This window comes from Lagenorhynchus albirostris, chromosome 1 (assembly GCF_949774975.1).
Source record: "Lagenorhynchus albirostris chromosome 1, mLagAlb1.1, whole genome shotgun sequence".
Lineage (NCBI taxonomy): Eukaryota > Metazoa > Chordata > Mammalia > Artiodactyla > Delphinidae > Lagenorhynchus > Lagenorhynchus albirostris.
Window position 1 is genome coordinate 52,989,977 of NC_083095.1, and position 21,360 is coordinate 53,011,336.

General features: G+C 34.2%; 1 protein-coding gene across 1 annotated transcript in view; it reads left to right on the forward strand.

The window, feature by feature from the left end:
• MDGA2 (MAM domain containing glycosylphosphatidylinositol anchor 2) overlaps positions 1-21,360 on the forward strand; it is an 825,804-nt gene that overhangs the window by 576,847 nt on the left and 227,597 nt on the right. The window contains exon 7 of the mRNA XM_060167534.1: positions 12,345-12,674. Within this exon, the coding sequence (XP_060023517.1) occupies positions 12,345-12,674 (330 nt within the window). The remainder of the gene's footprint in view (positions 1-12,344; positions 12,675-21,360) is intronic.

Sequence of the window (21,360 nt, forward strand, 5' to 3'; positions counted from 1 at the left end):
GTTGTAATTAATGAGGAGATTCTGATCATGTTTATAGATATAAGGGAAGGGCCTCAGGTGAGGGAGAATTTAAGAGAAAAAGAGAGCAGAAAATTGAAGGTGTGCGATATTCCATATAAAGCTGGGGCTGAGATCAGGAGCACAATTTAAGACATTAGCCCTGAAAGGAGGACCAAACTTGTATCCTCAGAGACTGGAGGAGAATGGATGTGAATGGTTGAAATCAGAGAAATACAATTTGTGGAATCATGAGGGGATTTGCTAGAGTTTGAGAAAGCTGAACTAGACCCAATTATTGGTACAGTAAAAATCTTTCTGAAATCACCTCTCAGCATCTTCAATCCCCTGTATTCCCTTTCCTCCCTAATTCTCAGGCTTTCCCTGCCTCCTTCATGGTAACTAGCTTTTTTTTTTTAAGTGTTCCCTTCCATAATACCTAGTACAATGAATCTTTGTGTTTTATTGCTCTGTATATAATATTATTTATTTCTATGCTTTTCTCCACCCCTAGCCTCTTCATCTTTGCACTTTTTTGGCAGCAAGCAGAGCAATAGATGTGTTGTGAGTGCTCAGGTGACACTGAATAGAAAGCAGCTGACATCTACCATTTGCTTACTCAGTGGCGGTATCAGCATACTCAGAGCTTCCTGGATTAATTTTATTATCATCTCCATTTTACAGATTTGGGAGACTGCGTAAATTACACAAGGTCACACAGCTAATAAAAGATGAAATCATTTTGAAACCTAGACAGTCTGACCTCAGAATACTTACTCTTCACTGTTAGCTACATTGACTCTCTTTGAAGCCATTGACTCTCAGAAGAAAGTTGGTGGGCTATCAATCTCTCAGTCACAAATTATGAACATAATCATTTTTTAGATATTCCTACATGATATTTGGTTACAATTCAAGAGTTACAATTTCTTAGGTAAAGAAGAGGAAGGTACTTTATATTGGCCACTGTTAACATCTTTGTCATTTTGTGAAGAAACCTAAAAATAATAAGTGCTTTTGTGAACCTTTCCTCAGGCTTTGGCTATGTGGAAAGGGCGTAGTCACATGTTAAGCTGTGTGAGGTCAATTTAGACCCTGTTGTTATTGATACTTGCAGGAGCTGTTCCTTAATAATATTTCACATGTTATAATCAGGGTAAACAATTTCTTGAGGGCCTTATAAAGAAAAATGATATGCTGTGGCCACTTTTAGCATGCTCTTTAATAACTCAGTAATCCTCTGGATGAGCTGATGGCCTGTCTCCTTCTCTTCTGGCTCTGCATTTCTGGAGGATGGATGGACAGTTGTTTTCTTTGGGCGCACCACGTGTCTTGCAGTATCTTAGTTCTCCGACCAGAGATTGAACCCAGGGCCCTGGCAGTGAAAGTGCCAAGTCCTAACCACTGGACTGTCGGGAACACCCAAGGATAATTGTTTTCTAAGACAGTGGTCCTCAAACTTGAGAGTACATCGGAATCACCCAGTGAACCTTTTAGATATGGATGGCTGGGTCCTACCCCAAGAAGTATAGTTTTGCTGTGGAGGGGCACCCAACAGACCAGCTGTTGCTATTGGTCTAGGATCCACACTTCAAATACTAATGCTCTAAACTACAGATGTCATAGTTTTAGTTTCAAATAGTAGGCTTACCTTTAATATATTACTAGCCTTATTATCTATCTAATCATTTCCTTGAAGAATGAGTTAAGAGCAATTCTTCCAACACAGAAGTCATTGTTTCTGGGTAAATGTGTCCTAACACTGAACTGGCTTATATCCAACAATTCTCTAAGTAATACAAACAGTTGATTTGATCTGGGAGATATATTGTGAAACCATTTTTTTCTTAAAGTACTCAGCATGTTTTACGTCTTAAAGTTGTATTTTCATTGGATTTCAGTACCATGTGGACCTTTGTCTTGTTCCTGTCCGTAGGTATCCCACTATCCATCTCTTTACAGAACTTGCATCCTAGTTTGGCTTTTCTCCTTTCTAAGAGTATGTGAATCTTACATCTATGTCAGTTAATACTTAAAGCAGATATTTCCATATAACCCTCAATATGTAATATCTGCAATACCACCCTCCCACCATGACCACCAATGATAACCTCCCTGGGTCATTCTCATAGACTATAAACCTGTATTCGCTACTGCTTAATACTCACTGAAACACTGTCTTTCGATTTATCTTTGAATTGAGCCTGAACACCTGTGCACCTGGACCATACTCCTTTGTTCCAGTATAAATTGATGTAATTAACAGTCCTGTAATTGAGGGACAGATTGACAACTAGTTCTGTAAATTACATTGTTATGATCATCATAAGGATGTGGTTAAAATGCTGCTTGTTGTGTGTCTCATTTATGCAGGTTTAGGAGATAAATTCTACTCAGATCTCTGGACCAAGAATATTTTTTGTCTGTTGTTTGTTTGTTAGGAGTTGGGATATTTTGAACTCACAGATACTATGAAACATGAAATTAGTATTTCCCTCTTTTTTATTCCTATAAAGATCAGAGCCAATTTATGGCCCAGCTACCAGTTTTACAGGATATAAAAACATTTCTGTACCACCATCATTTTGACCTTATCTCATCTGCTTATTTGCCAGGATTTTCTCATTAAAAAGAGAAAAGGAAAACTATAACATATATTTCTAAAATCTGCTTTAAAGACTTCTAGAGCAAGGGTAGGGTGTACTTTTTAAAAGGGAAATATTACACATTTCTCTTTATAATATACATATTAAAGGTATTTAGTTTTAGAGTCAGTCTCTTCACACTGCATTTTAGCAGTACTGTCATCTTTTGGTTAACCCACAAACCCAGAGTCTTGTCCTGTGGCCTATTATCAGAAATTCTAGACCCGCAGGACATTAAAGATTAAATAGGGCTTACCACATTGGAGGAAACATAGCTTTATAAAGGGATTAAATTAACCTCCTTAACTCTCAAATACGCTTGTACTCATGCAACATTTCATCTTTGAACAACATACTACAATGTGTGTGTATGTTGTGACCGTAAGCGTTATTTTCTTTAGTATTTGAAACTTTGTAGCAGTGAATTTCCTAGAGTTATTCAGTTTTCATCTGTTTCAATAATGCACATTCTATAATGTAAAAGACCATAATGATGTAAAAGAAAAATTATATCAGACACTTTATAAAACAGCAAAGAAGACTGTATTCAAGACTGTTGCAAAAGGAGTCACGACTCTTGCACTAGAGGAGAGAGATTAAATGTAACTCTGCTGAAACAAAAGACGGAGGATTTTTAAATACTAGAATGAGCTAATGGAAAAGTACTGGAAGACATTAGGGGAGGTTGGTGAATGTGATTAAGCCATCTTTGCTTGCTAAGTGGTCTTTTCAAACTTAGGTTCCTACCCTCCTATAGAAACTGGGATTAGAAGTACTATCTCTTCTGATGATTACAGGCATACCTCATTTTATTGCACTTCACTCTATTTTGCTTCACAGATATTGTGTGGTTTTTTTACAAATTGAAGATTTGCGGCAATGCCGCATTAAACGAGTCTATTGGGGCCATTTTTTCAACAGCATTTGCTCACTTTGTGTCTCTGTATCACATTTTTGTAATTCTCATAATATTTCAAACTTTTTCATTATTGTTGTATTTGTTATGGTTATCCGTGACATTACCATTGCATGGACTTGCTGAATGTTAGGACTTGCTGAAGGCTGGGATGATGATTAGCATTTTTTAGCAATAAAGTATTCTTTAATTAAGGTATGTACGTTGCTTTTTTTAGACATAATGCTAAATTGCGCACTTAATAGACTACAGTATAGTGTAAACATAACTTTTATATGCACTGAGAAACTAAAAAATTTGTGTCAGTTTATTTGACTATTTGCTTTATTGTGGTGATGTGAAACTGAACCTGCAGTATCTCTGAGGTATGCCAGTACATTTTAGACGGATGGCTCCTGGGTCCTTAAGAAAACTAGTTCTGACTTGTAGAAGATTTACATCTCAAAGGGGCAGAGAAGGAATCTACAATTGAATTTACAACTGATGGGAATGTTTAGCTGGTTTTTGTCATTGGTATTGACACTTGAGCTCCTCTCAAAATATGATAAGATAGTTAAGATCATTTTTATAAATTCCTAGTGAGTACAGATATTTTTCATTTGGTTTTTCAACATACCTAGGTTATTTTCCTTGCTTTTTAATATTAAAAATGAAATAATATATTCAAATGATTAAATAATTATTTTAATTTAAATTGAATATGTTGTAATCTTTTGTGTGTCAAGAAACAAAACAAACAATGATCACATGTCCCCAAACATGCGCAGCAAATTGGAAGGTAGAAGATTAAGTAAAAACTCTGTGATCTGCAATTATGACAAAATAATTTATAAAAATCCTTTCTTTCTCAACAAAGACTGACTTTACAACTACTATTTGAATGATGAAATTCAAATGAAGTAAGGAACTAGGAAGTGTGTCATGACAATTGTGATGCAAATGTGCAAAGTCAAACTAATTTATTTCCTTAAATATTACATTTTCCTAGTCATAGAAGTCTGTAGAAAGAATTTTCAAGAAGGAAGAAAGAATCAGTAATGGAAAGTGATATGAAGTGCAAAATACACGTGATATAAACATGGAGAAGAACTGGAAAATATCTTTGTGTTAACTGAGTAAGAGGTTATTGCTAACCTTTGAGACTTCAGTGTCAGAATAGCACCGGTGAAAACCAAGGTGTGAACTGTCAAATTGAATGAGTGCATAATGACACAAGTAGGCAATTGGTGTTTCACTATTTTTTTTAAGAAAAATGCTGCAAATAATTTGTAGGATTATTAGGGTTAAGGAATGTCTTCTAAGTTTAGATGTGACCTAAACAACTTTCTACTCTGAAATTAAATAGCATATGAAAGAGAAAATATTGAAACTTCAAAAGAAAGTGGATAACCAAAAGAATGCATGTCATCAGGGTACAGGGAGAGAGGTTGCCAGATGGGCAGGATCATTTTGGAAAGGAGAAAGTCCACAGCTTTTGAGACAGAAAATAAGGAAAGCAAAAAAAGTAAAGAATGATTTTTAGTTTGTTAGTCTCATTATTTTCATCCAGTTTTCACTACTACATGATCAATTCCATAAATATTAAGGATGTACTATTTTCAAAAAGACTTCAGAAGAACTATGTTTAGTACAGGCTTTTCTAAGCTGCAGTTCATGTTATAGCTGTTTCTAGTCCTAAGTCTAAAAACAAATAAAAAATATAACTCATCCTGGACTCGTTCTTCTTCTCATAGTGAAGGGATATATTTAATTTGATAGAAAAGGTGAGCTCAAAATACCTACTGATTTTTAATGACATAGGATACGTAAATTTACTGATTAATATTCTCCTATTCAGGTAACTAGTGCTAAGACATACTATGTCAAATACCATTTACTTAGTAGCTATACTATGAAAATGCTTGTTTCTATTTATGACATTATATGGACACTTCGATAATTTATACTAATATATATTTACTCCTTACTTAAGATAGGGCTGAAATAAGAATGGCAAAATAATAATGATGGTAGTAATAATATGAATTTAGTCTCCTTCTTTTTCACTTCTCAAAGAAGGGCTTACATCAAAAAGCAAAATTTATGCCCCCCTAAAAGATTTTTTCTTCCTTTCATTTCTACTCAAAATACTTACCTGCGGTTATTCTATTGAGCAAGGACATTAAAAGACAAAAATTCAACCATACTTTGCTTGAACATTTTGAATGATTAACTGCAGTAATTAGCTTTGAGTAAATTCACAATAAATAGAGCCTTGATACTTCACAATTAAACAGAACCCCAACTGCCTTTAAGCATTTAATTCTGCATTCAAATTATCAGGGGTGCTATTTTAAACTACTTTTAGGAAATGGGTGTAATGAGTTTTTGGTTCTTGCATTATTAATGAACTTTCATTCAGACTATAGGTTGGCGATTGGTGTTGTTAGATAACGGGAAGTGAATATAAGAATGCTGAACAGTATATAAGAAAAAACAAGAACTTCCTCCTCATATCCATCTTCTAGAAGTTTTAATACTTCCCATAATAATACTTTAAATACGTTTTTATAACAACATAAAATATAAATAAATATTATTATTATTTCCTCAAGCAACTGAACTAAAGTCTTTCTAGCTTATATCAATAATTGCAAATTATACAGATGCTAATACATTTAATTCCTTTTTCATGCTATTTGCATATTTCAAAATGTGCATTTCCAAGATAGGAACAAACTGTTAATTCAGTTTTAAGAAATCCTGGTTGTTTGGGAAAGGAAGGAGCCACACTGCTGTTAGTGCAGATAGCTTTATTAGATGGCTCTGAAGTATATTCTATAAATTCATTGTGCCATTAGGCATTTCCCCTGTCCTTTAGTTTTTTTAATTATAAATTTTATTTTCACAAGAGAGTTGTATCTTGTCTATCATTTTGTGATGCTCATAATGGAAATGACTAAAACATCAAGAATGGAGTCTAGGGGCTTCCCTGGTGGCACAGTGGTTGAGAATCTGCCTGCCAATGCAGGGGACATGGGTTCGAGCCCTGGTCTGGGAAGATGTCACATGCCGTGGAGCAACTGGGCCCGTGAGCCACAACTACTGAGCCTGCGTGTCTGGAGCCTGTGCTCCACGACAAGAGAGGCTGCGATGAAGAGTGGCCCACGCTTGCGGCAACTAGAGAAAGCCCTCGCACAGAAACCCAACACAGCCAAAAATAAATATAAAAATAAATTAATTAATTAAAAAAATAGCATAACGTTCAGTGACTTGAATAGGGCTGATTAAAAAAAAACCACTTTCAAAAAAAAAAAGAATGGAGTCTAATTTTAAAGTCATTTCAATGATTTTCATCAACTAATAAATTCTCTTACTTTATTCTGTGAGATACTAGTCCTGAAAGATATTCCACAAATAAAGGGTTTTTTGTTAAGTATTATTGGCCCCTCTAGGAATGTTACAATGTGCATATGAGCACGTTCAAAGCTCTGAAAAGTTCTGCAGAAAAACGAACTTTTACTTACATAGTCAATCCTCAAACTCTGTTTGTTCTGCTTTCTTTTAACATGATTCCTATTAACATTTTTCTGAAACAGGTTTTAGCAAATGCTATTTTAGATAATATAACTATGTTTAGATATCAGTTTTCTTCCTTCTTCCATATTTCCTTGGAAATAATTATCAACAGCTCTAAAGCATGCGAACAAGCCCTTTTGCATGAAATTCAGTCTCCTTTACAAAGCAGGGATGAGTAACTGATATCTTGTTTGATAGCTGATGTCCCTGGCACATTATATAACTGGGACACAAAGCTAGCTAGTCAGTAGGTATGATGGAATGATGTCTTCTGAGTTTTTCTGTACAGAATTCCCTTCCTCACATATATCCCAATGTTAATACTGTTAGTTCATCAAATATATTTTGCTCCCAAAACAAAACCCTTAAATCCTTGAAGACATCATTTTTTTTTCTTTTTTCTCTATCCTGTTTCCCCCCATGCATCTCAGAACATAAGACTACCAAACAGAAACAGAGTTAACATAGACATATCAGACTGAATGGAAACAATTAGAATCTGTAAAGTTAATGCTTTGTCAAGTTTAATTGATTTTAAAGAAAACCATTGAATACCAACTATAACAAGGAACCAGGTTCAGGATTAGGGACAAAAAAGAGAGTAAGGCATGGGCCCACTCCCAGGTATTCACAGTCCCCTTGAGGAGTAAGATAAGCATCTAATTATAATAGGACAGGTTATATCTATATACTATCATTTACTATCTCAAGTTGCTTTGCTGATGTAATATATTTCCAGCTCTTTATTCAGTTGGCATCCAGTACGACTACCAAATACTTTTTTCACTCAGATATTTTTATTGTCTTTAACAGAGAATACATGAATAGCAAATCAATTTTTATTTGTCTGATTACACTATTAATTATTTCTAGATTCATTCTTAGCAACATTTTGCCAGTGTTTCATGTTGACCAGAATCCTACCGAGATTGTAAGAAGTGATATATTTGGAGATTTTTAACTAATTTATCTACTTGGAATGGTGGTCAGTGGTCAGTTTGTGTCTCATCATCCTTCTGAAATACATTCTTAACAGAGTTTCAGAAGCTGACACCTGATATTTCTTCTCTCCAAAGAGATGCTTTGTCATTAAAATTTAAAACATTTAAAAAATGTCATTTAATTTAATGTTATTTTTGTTCCATCTACAAATTTTATTTTAATACAGACTATTATGTGTTGTATAATTCATGGAACATCTGACAATCAGTGCATTTTATCATTTTAAATCTATAGCTATAGGAAAGACACAATCTCACAGCCTCCTCTTTGTCTTTATCTGCATATTGTATTCCTGGAAGCCATGAGCCTAGACTTCTCCAAAGCCAGTGGTCCTTAGCTCAAGGATAAACTCAAGAAGTAATCTAATTTTAAATAATTGAACTATGCCTTAGAACTTTGGTCATTCATAGGCAAAAATCCACTTTTCTCTCTAGGGAAAGGTCCGCAGCAAGCCCTACCCAGATCTTTGCAGTGGCCTTACATTTATACACTAGTTTCATTCTATTCACAGAACACCTTTGTAAATCTCAAAGTAGAGGGACTTTAGTGAGTGCAATTAGAATGTCCTGGCAAGTAACCTCTCAAAAGTGAATGTGAGCCAATTGCATTCAGTTCTCACAATATTATGAAAGGAGGCTATGGGTTATATTGCAGGGTTTCTAAGCTGATTATCCAGAACAGAGGCTCAGCTTGATGCCAGTTCTTTACATGCATTGCCAGACTAAACAAGTACCTTCTGAAGTTCATCCATCACAATTTATGATACATTAAGCTAAATCTAATGTTATCTCAGGCTGGTGTTACAGGATTTTCTATATTCAGGCTAAGAAATTGCATTTGGGGAAAGGGATTTCTCCTCTCTTTTTCCATAGAATTTCTTTAGTTCTCTAAGAGTCGTGTCATGCCTGTCGGACCCCTGTTATACTCTGGTACTAATCGCAGATTGATTTTAAGTATTTGAAATCAACTGGTAGGAGGAAATGATTTTAACATTGCATGAAGTATGATAAATTGTTCACTGAAAAGAGTGTTTAATTATAAACGAAGAAACCTGCTTCCCCGTTGATTATATTAAACACTTCATATTTTCAAACCGCTACACTATTGTTAATAAGCTATTTCTCACAATGGGTCTCAGAGGGAGCATAATACAATCACCTCCTATTTTTATAAATGATGCACTTGACCCCTAAAAATTAGATTGCCCATATCGGACCACATAGAAATGAAAAACTAGAATTGGCTTTCAAGTTCTTAATGTACCTGTGCCTAGTTAGCAGAGCTATGCACTTAGTTTTCTGAGCAGCCAAAATAAATTAGAAAATTAAATAAATTTAACTGTCAGATGGCTACACACACACACACACACTTTTTTTTTTTCCTTAGAGCATTTCTGTTCAGTATGCAAAACCAGGTATTTTGTTATGGAGTAACATAAAACAAACTCAAAGAGATGGCTCTCCAATTGATCCATGCTACTTATTCTGATATTCCCTATCTTTAGCTCACTTGCTAGACTGACTTTTCCCTCTTTTCCTTTTCAGAATATGTCATTTGAAAGACTAATATGATTGACTTTGGCCAAATCATAGAATTATCTGATACTGAGATCAACAAATATTTGTGGCAATGAGTTCGTTCTTAAAAGCCCACTTGCTTACATTGCTTTCTATCAAAAATATAGTTACATATCATATTTAATTTTATTTCTGAATTGATTATTAGATTTATAATATTTAAAATATTTTTACTTTGGATTTTAAAAGTTATTTCTCATGAACAAAACAGTCCATGATATGTAACATAGATATTGATCTCTTGTTTTTTTATCAGTGGCTTTTGAATTGTTTCGTAGTTTAAATCTAATTTGTCTGATGAATTTGCAGTTCTCTCAACATCAGTATCACTTTAATATGTCACTGTATAGAGAACAAAGCTAGAAAACAAAAGCTGCCTAGTCAATAAATTTCAATCACTGAAACATCAGAGTTTTTTGTCATATTTGTATATGACAACCAACATATAACTTAGGAGTGGAATTTATCCTAAATGTACCCCCATACGAAACTATTACACATATACATACAAAATTTTTATCTTTGAAAAATATGAATCGTCTGTTTAACTTTTTTTAGCTTTATTATTTCTCTATAGAAACAGGATAAGGAAAATTCTTACCAAATGAAAGGAAACTTTCATTTAAATGTTATGAATGCTAACAAAAGTAAATGTTCCTTGACATACTGTTTTTTTAGGTCTGTTAAAAAAAAGTAAAGGACATTCTATGATCTTATAATTTGCTATGTGCTACAGAAATTTAATTGCATTTGAATTATATGTGCACAGTATATTATACTAAATATAGTAGCCAGATATGGACATTTTCAGCACATTTCCTTTTCTAGATATAAAGTCATATATTTCAGCACCCTATTAAAATATAAATATATGACTGTACATAATAGAATGCCATAATTTCTCCTGATTCATCCTAAAGTCATATACTGATAAAGTTATGGTTGGGAATAAATAAGTTTCATAAGTTGCATTTGGAAGATGTAACAAACAACAATATAAGAATGTGATATTTGTCTTTCGGTATTTTCATTAAGACTGAAGCTTTGTGCATTTTCTAAACAATATTTTGGAGGATTCTCCTCTGAGATTCAGAATTCTTCAAACTTATAAAACATTTCGTATCTTTTTTTAGACATAGGTATCATATGCATTGGGTAGATAAACTGGACTATAAGTTATGAGTACACAATTTGGCATACATGAGGGTCAAGTTTATGTCTGTTTTGTTCATCTCATGTTATAAGGTCCTTGCCTAGTGCCTAGTCCTGAACAGGAGCCCTATAAATATTTCTTGAATAAAAAGAATGATATAAACGTTGCTTTTGATACTCATTTCTCTCTCCTTATTAAGATGCAAACAAGAAAGCAGATGAAAATATTTGAGACTGAAAAGTAAAGAAAATTAAAATAATTTTTTTAAGATTTAAAAATGTATTAATCTCTAGTGCATTCTTAAATAGTTCTACAGATTTCCATGGTATTTCCTGGCCTTTATTGGACTGAGGAAAATCAAGTTAAATTGAGGAAATTTTACCCAGAATGCAGTTAGAAGGCCTCCAATATCTTCAGGTCTTCTAAATTCACATCACTTTTGCCAGTGTCATCATATATCTAGGTTTAATTGTAAAAGTGAATGATAATTATGTTTCACTGCATATGCTACGTTTCATCATATAGGGATGGTGATGTTAAAGGAGAGGGGCATGAGTAGGATGTTGGAAAAGAGAAAGATGGGTATATGAGTATAACTGCCATAAAAAGGAACAAACTCTATTCCAAATTGAGTACATGGTATCATTCAGAGTTCAGAACTGGAGCCCTTAAGAAGCCAATAGATGCTCCCCCAGCAGTTTCTGGTAGTTATCATTACTGACACAGGTTGTGAGAACAGCACTGACCTTAGACTCAGAAAGCACTGCTGTTAGGATACAAACACAGCATGTTTTCCAAGCCATCTGCCAAGAGGTTCTTTTGGCCATCTGCATGAAATAGCCAGCAAACAGTTTCTACTGGAGACATCTATGAATGGTGGAATAGAGCCATCATAGCAAATTTTTTGAAAAAAGTATTTCTTTCAATTCAGGTTATTTCACTACTATTGAAAATACCTCATGAATATGAACTGACTGAATTTTTACCAAACTAGTTTTGGTCAGCATGTAGATACAATCTTAGAAGAATTTTCTTTAATATGAAATTTGTGCAATATTTGAGTTATTTGGGAAATTGTGCCATAATTAAAGTATGACATGGGTAAGGAATTGGACTTAATGATCCATATAATTATTTTTAACTCTAATACCTAATGACTTTATATAAACACGTTTCATCATTTGTTCAAAATTCAATGGCAACAATGTTTAAGTATCATATATAGATTTAAAGCATTTTTTATATTATTGGAAAATATTAACCAATTTATAAAAATCAGTTTTAGAGTGTCTAAGTGACTTAGGTCTTTAGATTATTTCTAAATTACCTAAATGAGGTTTATTAATATGCACACTACTTGGAAACTGAAGAAACATATGTACATTTTACTTTATTTTGTTTTACTTTATTTCAGCCCAGAGATGACTACCTAGAGTGAATGCATCCCTAACATTATGAAAATAACACTAATAACTTACGAAATTTTTATGTTTTAGCATTAAAAAAAGGACGATTTTGGATCACACCAGATCCTTATCACAAAGATGACAACATCCAGATTGGGCGTGAGGTGAAAATATCTTGCCAAGTAGAAGCTGTTCCTTCTGAGGAGTTAACATTTAGTTGGTTTAAAAATGGTCGTCCATTAAGAAGTTCTGAACGGATGGTTATTACGCAGACTGATCCAGATGTCTCCCCGGGAACGACAAACTTGGACATCATTGATTTAAAATTCACGGATTTTGGGACATACACATGTGTAGCATCTCTGAAGGGAGGAGGAATATCTGATATCAGTATTGATGTTAATATATCCAGCAGCACAGGTAAGAAGCATATTTATGATTCAAAAGATGTTCACATTGAGAATAATTTTCTTTTTTTACGTAAAACAAAATAGTCTTCAGCCAAGCTAAGAACATTCTAATTTTCAAAAAGCTTCCTGAAACCAAAGTCCTAACATTCCGAATGCCCAACAAATATGTTAAGGGACTTTGATTTTGATTAGATTTAGAATTACATTAGGTTTTGATTTAGACTTAGATTTGACTTAGATTTACATGAGGTTTTACAGAAATAGTGCAAATAAAGTTAATAGTGTTGTCTATGATAGGTATAGGCTTCTGGGTTAAATGGTACCAGTTTTTAAATTATTAACTAGTAATTCTCTGTAAAGCCTAAAATTATGTTAATTAATAATGTTAAACACCAAATGGCTAAAGAATTAGGACAATTTTCAGAATTGTGAAGCAAGCAGAAGCTATTTAGTCCATAGAAGAAAATACCGAGAGATAATTTGAGTATTCAAATATAAGGAATATAAGAAATGTATTTTCCACCAACAAAAACCAATGATAAACATGTTAAAATTGTAATCAGGTGTGACTCTTTCAAGAACCTTATGATAGAATCTCTTCACAATGAGAATGGCTAAATATAAAAATAGATTGGAGTGAAATTTCTTCTATTAAGGTTAAAACCAAAAATATGTTATCAGTTTTCTCTCAATTAAATGAATGTCTACGGATAAGGAAAATTACAGGGTAATTTTGGTATGGGAGGACATATTAGCTTAATTCTTAGGATGTTTTAAAGCCCTGTGATTCTATGAACTGCAATCAGTATGCATCTGGAGAACTCCAACGTTGCTTTATTTGTTTTGCCAGCTTGTTACTAGATTGAATTTTAATTTAGGATTTTTATATAATCCTAGGGCGAATAATATGTGTTGAAAACATAGAGCACAAATGTAGATAGCAGACATACTCTGTTTGTTTGCTATTTTTAATTGGAGTATATTTGCTTTACAATGTTGTGTTAGTTTCTGCTGTACAATGAAGTGAATCAGCTCTATGTATACATATATCCCCTCCCTCTTGGACTTCCCTCCCACCCCGATCCCACCCATCTAAGTCATCACAGAGCTTTGAGGGAATTTAAATGGTTGGCTTCTCCTTTCCAGTCAGGCAGTATTTTGACTCTTGTATGTTAACAGATTGACCTGAGATTTTGTGTCTTTTCATGATTCCAAATTGCAATGCATGCTGGATTGATTTTACTCCTTAAGGGATATGGTCCATACCTCAGGCTGACCAAATGTGCTTACTTTTCACCATTCTGCATTATTTCTAAAGGATATTCCATTCTAGGGTGATGAAAGGTACTTGTGTTTGGAAATATGTCCTTTTCTAGGTAACAAACAAACAAAACCACAATAACTATTTTTTATCTAACTTGTGTTAAAAATTAGTGCTATCCCTAGATGGACTCATTTGAGGATATCTAAGGAAAGCTGTTGATATGCTCAGTCAGTCATCATTCATTTATGTATTTATTCAGTCAACAGATGTCCATTGAATGCCTCCATCAACATGCTAGGGACACCCATATATGATGTTTCCCATAAGAGTAAGAACAATTTTGTAAAATCCATGATCATTTTTCCTTATTTATGAGAGACAATTTTCCAGATGGTCTACACTGAATTATGACCATTGCTTTGTTTGTTTCGTTGTTTGCTTGGTTTTGTTTGCTTGTTTCGTTTTTGAAACCGATGACAAAAACTTATATGTAAAGAATCAGTGCTCCTATCTAAACAGACTTGTCTGATGGGAGTGCAGTTCATATACCATTAAACTTAGACAAAAGAGGGAGCAGAGAATGGAGAGGAGAAAGGAGCATTATATAATTATTCACAAAATGAGTCCTAACATTCATTTTTATATACACTAGTTAGTTACCTATTTGAAACTGTATTGTAAATGACCAGCATTGATTCATGAAATTTCCAAAAATCTTAAAAGGAAAATTCCAGAAGATGATCAGAAAAGCACAAAATCCTTAAGAAATGCCTCTTATTAATAAAAGTTTAGTTGTAATAATTAAAGTTTTTTAACCATTATTATTTGTCTGGTTACCAAAGGTGACAGTGCTCGAGATGAAGGAGATATATTAAATCCAAAACACTCCCCTTTTTTGTTCCCTATCCACCACAGACAGACCTGGTTGTGGTCTGTCTCCTCCCTAGAGTGGAAGCTCCATGAAGGCTGGGACTTTCTCTGTATTGTTCATTGTTGTAATATCAGCATCTGGAACAATACATGGCACTTAGAAGATACTCAATATATTATAATTAAATCAAAAAAATGAGCTAATTTGTGCATGTAGCTTTCCTTTTAGGTTTCTTTCCTCCTCCTATTATTACCTCTGCAAGGTAGACATTTGGTGTCTCTCTTCTTGATCTTGTAATTCCCTGCAGACTTTAAGAAAATCATTCATAGACCAATTTATACTATTATTTAATATGTTATCACTCTCAGGGGCAGGACTGGCTCCATAATTTGTGGCATACTTTGAAAATTTTTAAGAATGTGTCCCTAGTTCAGAACTTGATAAGGATTCCATGATGGCAATATCAGAGCATTAAACCAAGTGTGGGACCCTTCTAAGCATGGCTGCACAGGTGACATGCTTGCAGGACTGGCCTGTGCACGGGATTGTATTTTGATAGAGGGGTCTGCAGAAGATGGTGTTTAACCCAAAGGATAAGTCATGAATGTGATTACATATTCTATTTTCATGCTGAAACTGGTTTTGATGTTTCATTTTGCTTACAGTAGAGTTGAATACCAGAGTGCAATATAAAGATCTCTAGATCAGAGATTGTGTGATTCAGTTGGTATCAATAAAAATTATTTTTATCCCCACAGAGTAGAAGACTACACTTAAAGCAGTGCTTTAATCTGAAATATAGAGATATTACTGGGGATAGAGTTTGAACAAGCTATAGCATGGAGGAAAATCTTAAACTATATTAATTCTATGAACCATATAGGATTCAGAGGAAATTCCCACAAATTCAGCAAAGTCAAAAAGAAGGAAGCTACTGTTAAGACATAAGTAAATATGTGGGGCCCTTTTAGATTTTGGGTTTTGCTAGTTAGTACTATTTTAGGGAATTTAGAATTGACCAAGTGGTCAGTGGTTTTCTTATGTGTTAAGCATTGTGATTATGTTAAATGTAAGCAATTTTAGGATGACATTTTAAACTTAAAAAAAAATCTGAACCTTTTGTTTTTCATACAAAATCTTACATTGAATCTTAGTTGTCACTGTGTTTTAAGAGACATATATGAAACTTACTAAGATGAGAATGAGGTACCATAAGGCACTTCTGCCTAAGTTTGAAAACTGTTTCTTTAAATGACAGAACTGCATCTCTAGATACGTTTTTGAGTACTTTAAAATTGAAATATAAAATATCTCAGGAAGGTAAATCCTAGTTTACAGAATTATTCATATTTTTAAAAGGCAGTGATTTGATTTAAAAAAAAAACTTTGAAGAGAGAGACTACATGCATTTTGGAGTTTTCCTCATGCATCTGACTGAATAATAAACACTATGATATATGTGATAATAGATTATGTCTTCTTTTCACATTAATTCAACATTAGAAACATTTTTTTTCCTCCTGGTTCTGCAAACATGCAAACTGTTTTATTGTGAGTATTTGTTGTTCTGTCAAGTTAAAATCATGTCACTTGCAGGTTCTTTTACTGTGTTACTGCTCTGTATCTAGCTGTATGTCTCATGGTGACAGACAGTGGGCCTTGCCCTTAGGGAGCTTACAATCTAAGTTGTCAAATTACTTAGTTGTCAGATGATTTAAAAATAAGGCACGATGTATAGTGGAATGGATGCTGTACTTAAAGTTTTATCAGACTTCTGTAGGACTCGTGAATGTTTTTGTCAATGTGAGCACAGGAAAATTCCACAGAAAAACAATATTTAAGTTAAATCTTGCTAGAAGGAGCATTATGACAGTGACAGTGAAGGGAGAAAACATTTGGCAAAATATACAGGATGAAGAAAGTCCCAGAAATATTATGGGATTCTTGCTTTTTACTGTAGAATTAATATTAACTGATATTAATACAAGCAAGTTTTATTGGTTTATTTCAATTTTATTATTATCCTTAATGAAGCTATATTTTATGTGGCTAGACTGCAGGTAACTTACATTGTAGTAATTGTAAAGTTCTCAATTAAAAAATTAAATATACTGAAATATTAGTTGTTGCAGCTAATCTTGTAAAATGAAAATCGTTCACATACTTGCTGGAAAATGCATGTAAATTTTAGCCTAAAATTTTGGCAACAGTTAAAATCAACTCTTAAAATATTATTTCTTGTTTCTTATTCGGTTACATAAGTATAATTGTTACAGTAGATTTTTAATTTTCAGAGGGTTGCTGGAAAATATCCCATTGCTTCCTCCAGTATTGTTATGCATAAAGTCCTTTGGTGCTCTTCTGCTTGCATGTATTCCTTTGCATGACCTGAAAACTCGTAGGTTTATAGTAAACTCTGAAGCATCTGCATCATGCCTAGAAAATATAAACAGTGAGCCTGGTGATCTGTGGAATTCCATGGTGAGACATCTGGTAGGCACATATAGCAGAAGACTCAATACAAATTTGATGATTTTTTTTTCTCCCCTGTTTGAGTACAGGGACATTTCATATAGCAGAAAATGGAGCAAGATTTAGAGGATTAAACCGGAGGCAGCAACATAAGCATAGGTACACAGAGAAGGTAACAAATTGAGAAAATTAGTTGGAAATTTTATCTTTGCTGCTGACTACCTGGCTAGTTACTATAATTATGATAGTTAATTGTCTGTACAAGTATTCACACCTGTGAAATAAAAGTTCTTGATAATAGAGGACTATGGTACACAACTAATAAGAATAGTTGATGAGCATGAGTGCAAAAGACAAATGATTGTCTTCTTAATTGGATTTGCTTCTTTGCCCTTTTCAAGTTAAGGAGGAGTAGAAACTCATGAAATTTTGCTGATCAGAACTGAAGTTTTATAGAATGACTATAGTGGGTGACAGGTTGTTTTATGTAAGAGGAAGTCATAAGTAAGACTAACACATGTAAGAACTGACAATGAAACTTCAGAGGAAGCTTCCATGTAGTCAAAAGTTATGTAATTGGTTCCTGAGTTACTGGACAAAGAAAAATCCATTTTCTTTCTTGACTCCAAAATTGTGAGATTCAACCATCACATCCAAATTAATGATGGAGAACAGAGGTCAGCAATTTTTTTCTGTAAAGAGTCTGATAGTAAATATTTTAGTTTTTCAGGCTATATGGTTTCTGTTGCAACTGTTCTGCTCTGCTAATATAGTAGGAAAGCTGCCACAGACAATAAAATGAATGGGTACCGCTTTGTTCCAGTGAAACTTTATTTACAAAAACAAGTGGTGGACCATATTTTCCCATAGGCCATAGTGTGCTAACCTCTAACCTAGACTTCTGAAACCCTGGTAATTAAGAAATAGAATCATAACAAAGCTGAACTCTGTGAACTTACTAGGAAATTAAGTTAAATCCATGTATAACTTATTTGTTTGTACAAACATCAATATATTTTCTAATGATTGAGGCAAAAATCTCAGTTATTCCTTATTTCTCATTTATGTGTATACAGTTGACCCTTGAACAGTGTGGGGGTTAGGGGCACTGACACCTGAGCTGTGAAAAATCCGAGTATATTATAGTCAGACCCTCCATATTCGAGGTTCCACATCCTCATATTCAACCAGCCTGGGATCATTTAGTGCTATAGTACATGTTTATTGAAAATCCACACAGTTCAAACCCATGTGGTTTTAGGGTCAACTATATTTTACTGGGCTCCTTGTTAAACATATTGTTCTCTGCTAGGGTGCCCATGTTCTAGAATTATGCTGCAAGGATTCCTGAGATTACTTTGCAATTGCTCGTCTCATTCCTAGCATATAAGATTTTCTGCTACTGTCTCTATTCTGTTTGTGAACTCTTTCACCTATTTTTTTATCTGTTTCTATATACATATATTTAAATTTTGAATGGCTGAGGAAACAATGAAAAAAACCACAATTTTAAAACAGTGAGATTTACTCCGAACTTTAGAGTCTTCCTGGATATGGAGACAGTTTCCTTATTTCAGAATGGATGGCTGACTTTCACACTGGCCTTAGGCAGGACTAATTTCATACAGATTGAATTTACTCTTTAGGTGTTGAAAATTCCTCTCTCTCAGTTGACTCTTGTGTTTATTGGAAGGGGTATTATAACTGTCCCTGATAAGGGCCAGAAAGAATAGTGTTTTAATCAGCGTGTCACTAGGGAAACTATCCCACTAAAAAAAATAGAATTATCTCTTCTACAGCCTTTCCCACTTTCTTTTCCTAGGCATTGAAAATGCCTCTTCACCTATATAGCATTGGAACTGGAACTAAACGTGGCTAGCTGATATCTTTACTGTGGCTCTTAGACCCTTAAATTGCTATTGTGTTTAATGAACTTACCAAAGAAAAAGGAACTGCATAATATTGTTTTTATTGACCATGTATACAGAACATTCCTCAGGAAATATTGGGCTTACAGCATACTTGTAGAGATACCTAATTCCATTTATTTGTGCTTTTTCAGTAAAGGATGGTATTAATGTCAGCCTACATGGCAGGCGTAGTTATAAAATTCATATTTAGGTATATAGAATTTACCTAGAAGAATATTTTATGCTTAACATTGCCTATTAGAAAATAGGTTTTACTCATTATATTAAATGTTTATAAAAATTTAATAATTTGGAATTGTTTCTTCTGCTTATTTATGTTAGCCTTAACATTGTTCTATGGCTAATGCAGGTTTTCTATATAGGAGACATGTAAACACAACAATCTGGAAGTCTTGGGAGTGGTTAGGGGGCTTGTCTGGAAACTGTTTGAATGAGTAATACAGTTGTTGTTTTTTTTAACATCTTTATTGGAGTATAGTTGCATTACAGTGGTGTGTTAGTTTCTGCTTTATAACAAAGTGAATCAGCTATACATATACATATATCCCCATAACTCCTCCCTCTTATGTCTCCCTCCCACCTTCCCTATCCCACCCCTCTAGGTGGTCACAAAGCACCAAGCTGATCTCTCTGTGCTATGTGGCTGCTTCCCCCATTTTACATTTGGTAGTGTATATATGTCCGTGACACTCTCCCACTTCATCCCAGCTTATCCTTCCCACCCGCCATGTCCTCAAGTCCATTCTCTACATCAGCGTCTTTATTCGTGTCCTGCCCCTAGGTTCTTCAGAACCATTTTTTTTTACAGTTTTTATTCAGATTATATATTGAAAATAATGAAAGAAGGAGGGCAGACAGCAGAAGCAAGAAGAACTACATTCCTGCAGCCTGTGGAACAAAAACCACATTCACAGAAAGGTAGACCAGATGAAAAGGCAGAGGGCTATGTACCAGATGAAGTAACAAGATAAAACCCCAGAAAAAAATCGAAATGAAGTGCAGATAGGCAACCTTCCAGTAAAATAATTCAGAATAATGATAGTGAAGATGATCCAGGACCTCGGAAAAAGAATGGAGTCAAAGATCGAGAAGATGAAAGAAATGTTTAACAAAGACCTAGAAGAATTAAAGAACAAACAAACAGAGATGAACAATACAATAACTGAAATGAAAACTACACTAGAAGGAACCAATAGCAGAATAACTGAGGCAGAAGAACGGATAAGTAACCTGGAAGACAGAATGGTGGAATTCACTGCTGCAGAACAGAATAAAGAAAAAAAATGAAAAGAAATGAAGACAGCTTACAAGACCTCTGGGACAACATTAAGCACAACAACATTCTCATTATAGGAGTGCCAGAAGGAGAAGAGAGAGAGAAAGGACCAGAGAAAATATTTGCAGAGATTATAGTCAAAAACTTCCCTGACATGGGAAAGGAAATAGCCACCCAAGTCCAGGAAGCGCAGCAAGTCCCATACAGGATAAACCCAAGGAGAAACATGCCAAGACACATAGTAATCAAATTGGCAAAAATTAAAGACAAAGAAAAATTATTGAAAGCAGCAAGGGAAAAATGGCAAATAACATACAAGGGAACTCCCATAAGGTTAACAGCTGATTTCTCAGCAGAAACTCTACAAGCCAGAAGGGAGTGGCATGATATACTTAAAGTGATGAAAAGGAAGAACTTACAACCAAGATTACTCTACCCGGCAAGGATCTCATTCAGATTCGATGGAGAAATCAAAAGCTTTACAAACAGGCGAAAGCTAAGAGAATTCAGCACCACCAAACCAGCTCTACAACAAATGCTCAAGGAACTTCTCTAAGTGGGAAACACAAGAGAAGAAAAGGACCTACAAAAACAAACCCAAAACAAATAAGAAAATGGTCATAGGAACATACATATCGATAATTACCTTAAACGTGAATGGATTAAATGATCCAACCAAAAGACACAGGCTTGCTGAATGGATACAAAAACAAGACCCATACATATGCTGTCTACAAGAGATCCATTTCAGACCTAGGGACACATACAGACTGAAAGTGAGGGGATGGAAAATGATATTCCATGTAAATGGAAATCAAAAGAAAGCTGGAGTAGCAATTCTCATATCAGATAAAATAGACTTTAAAATAAAGAATGTTACAA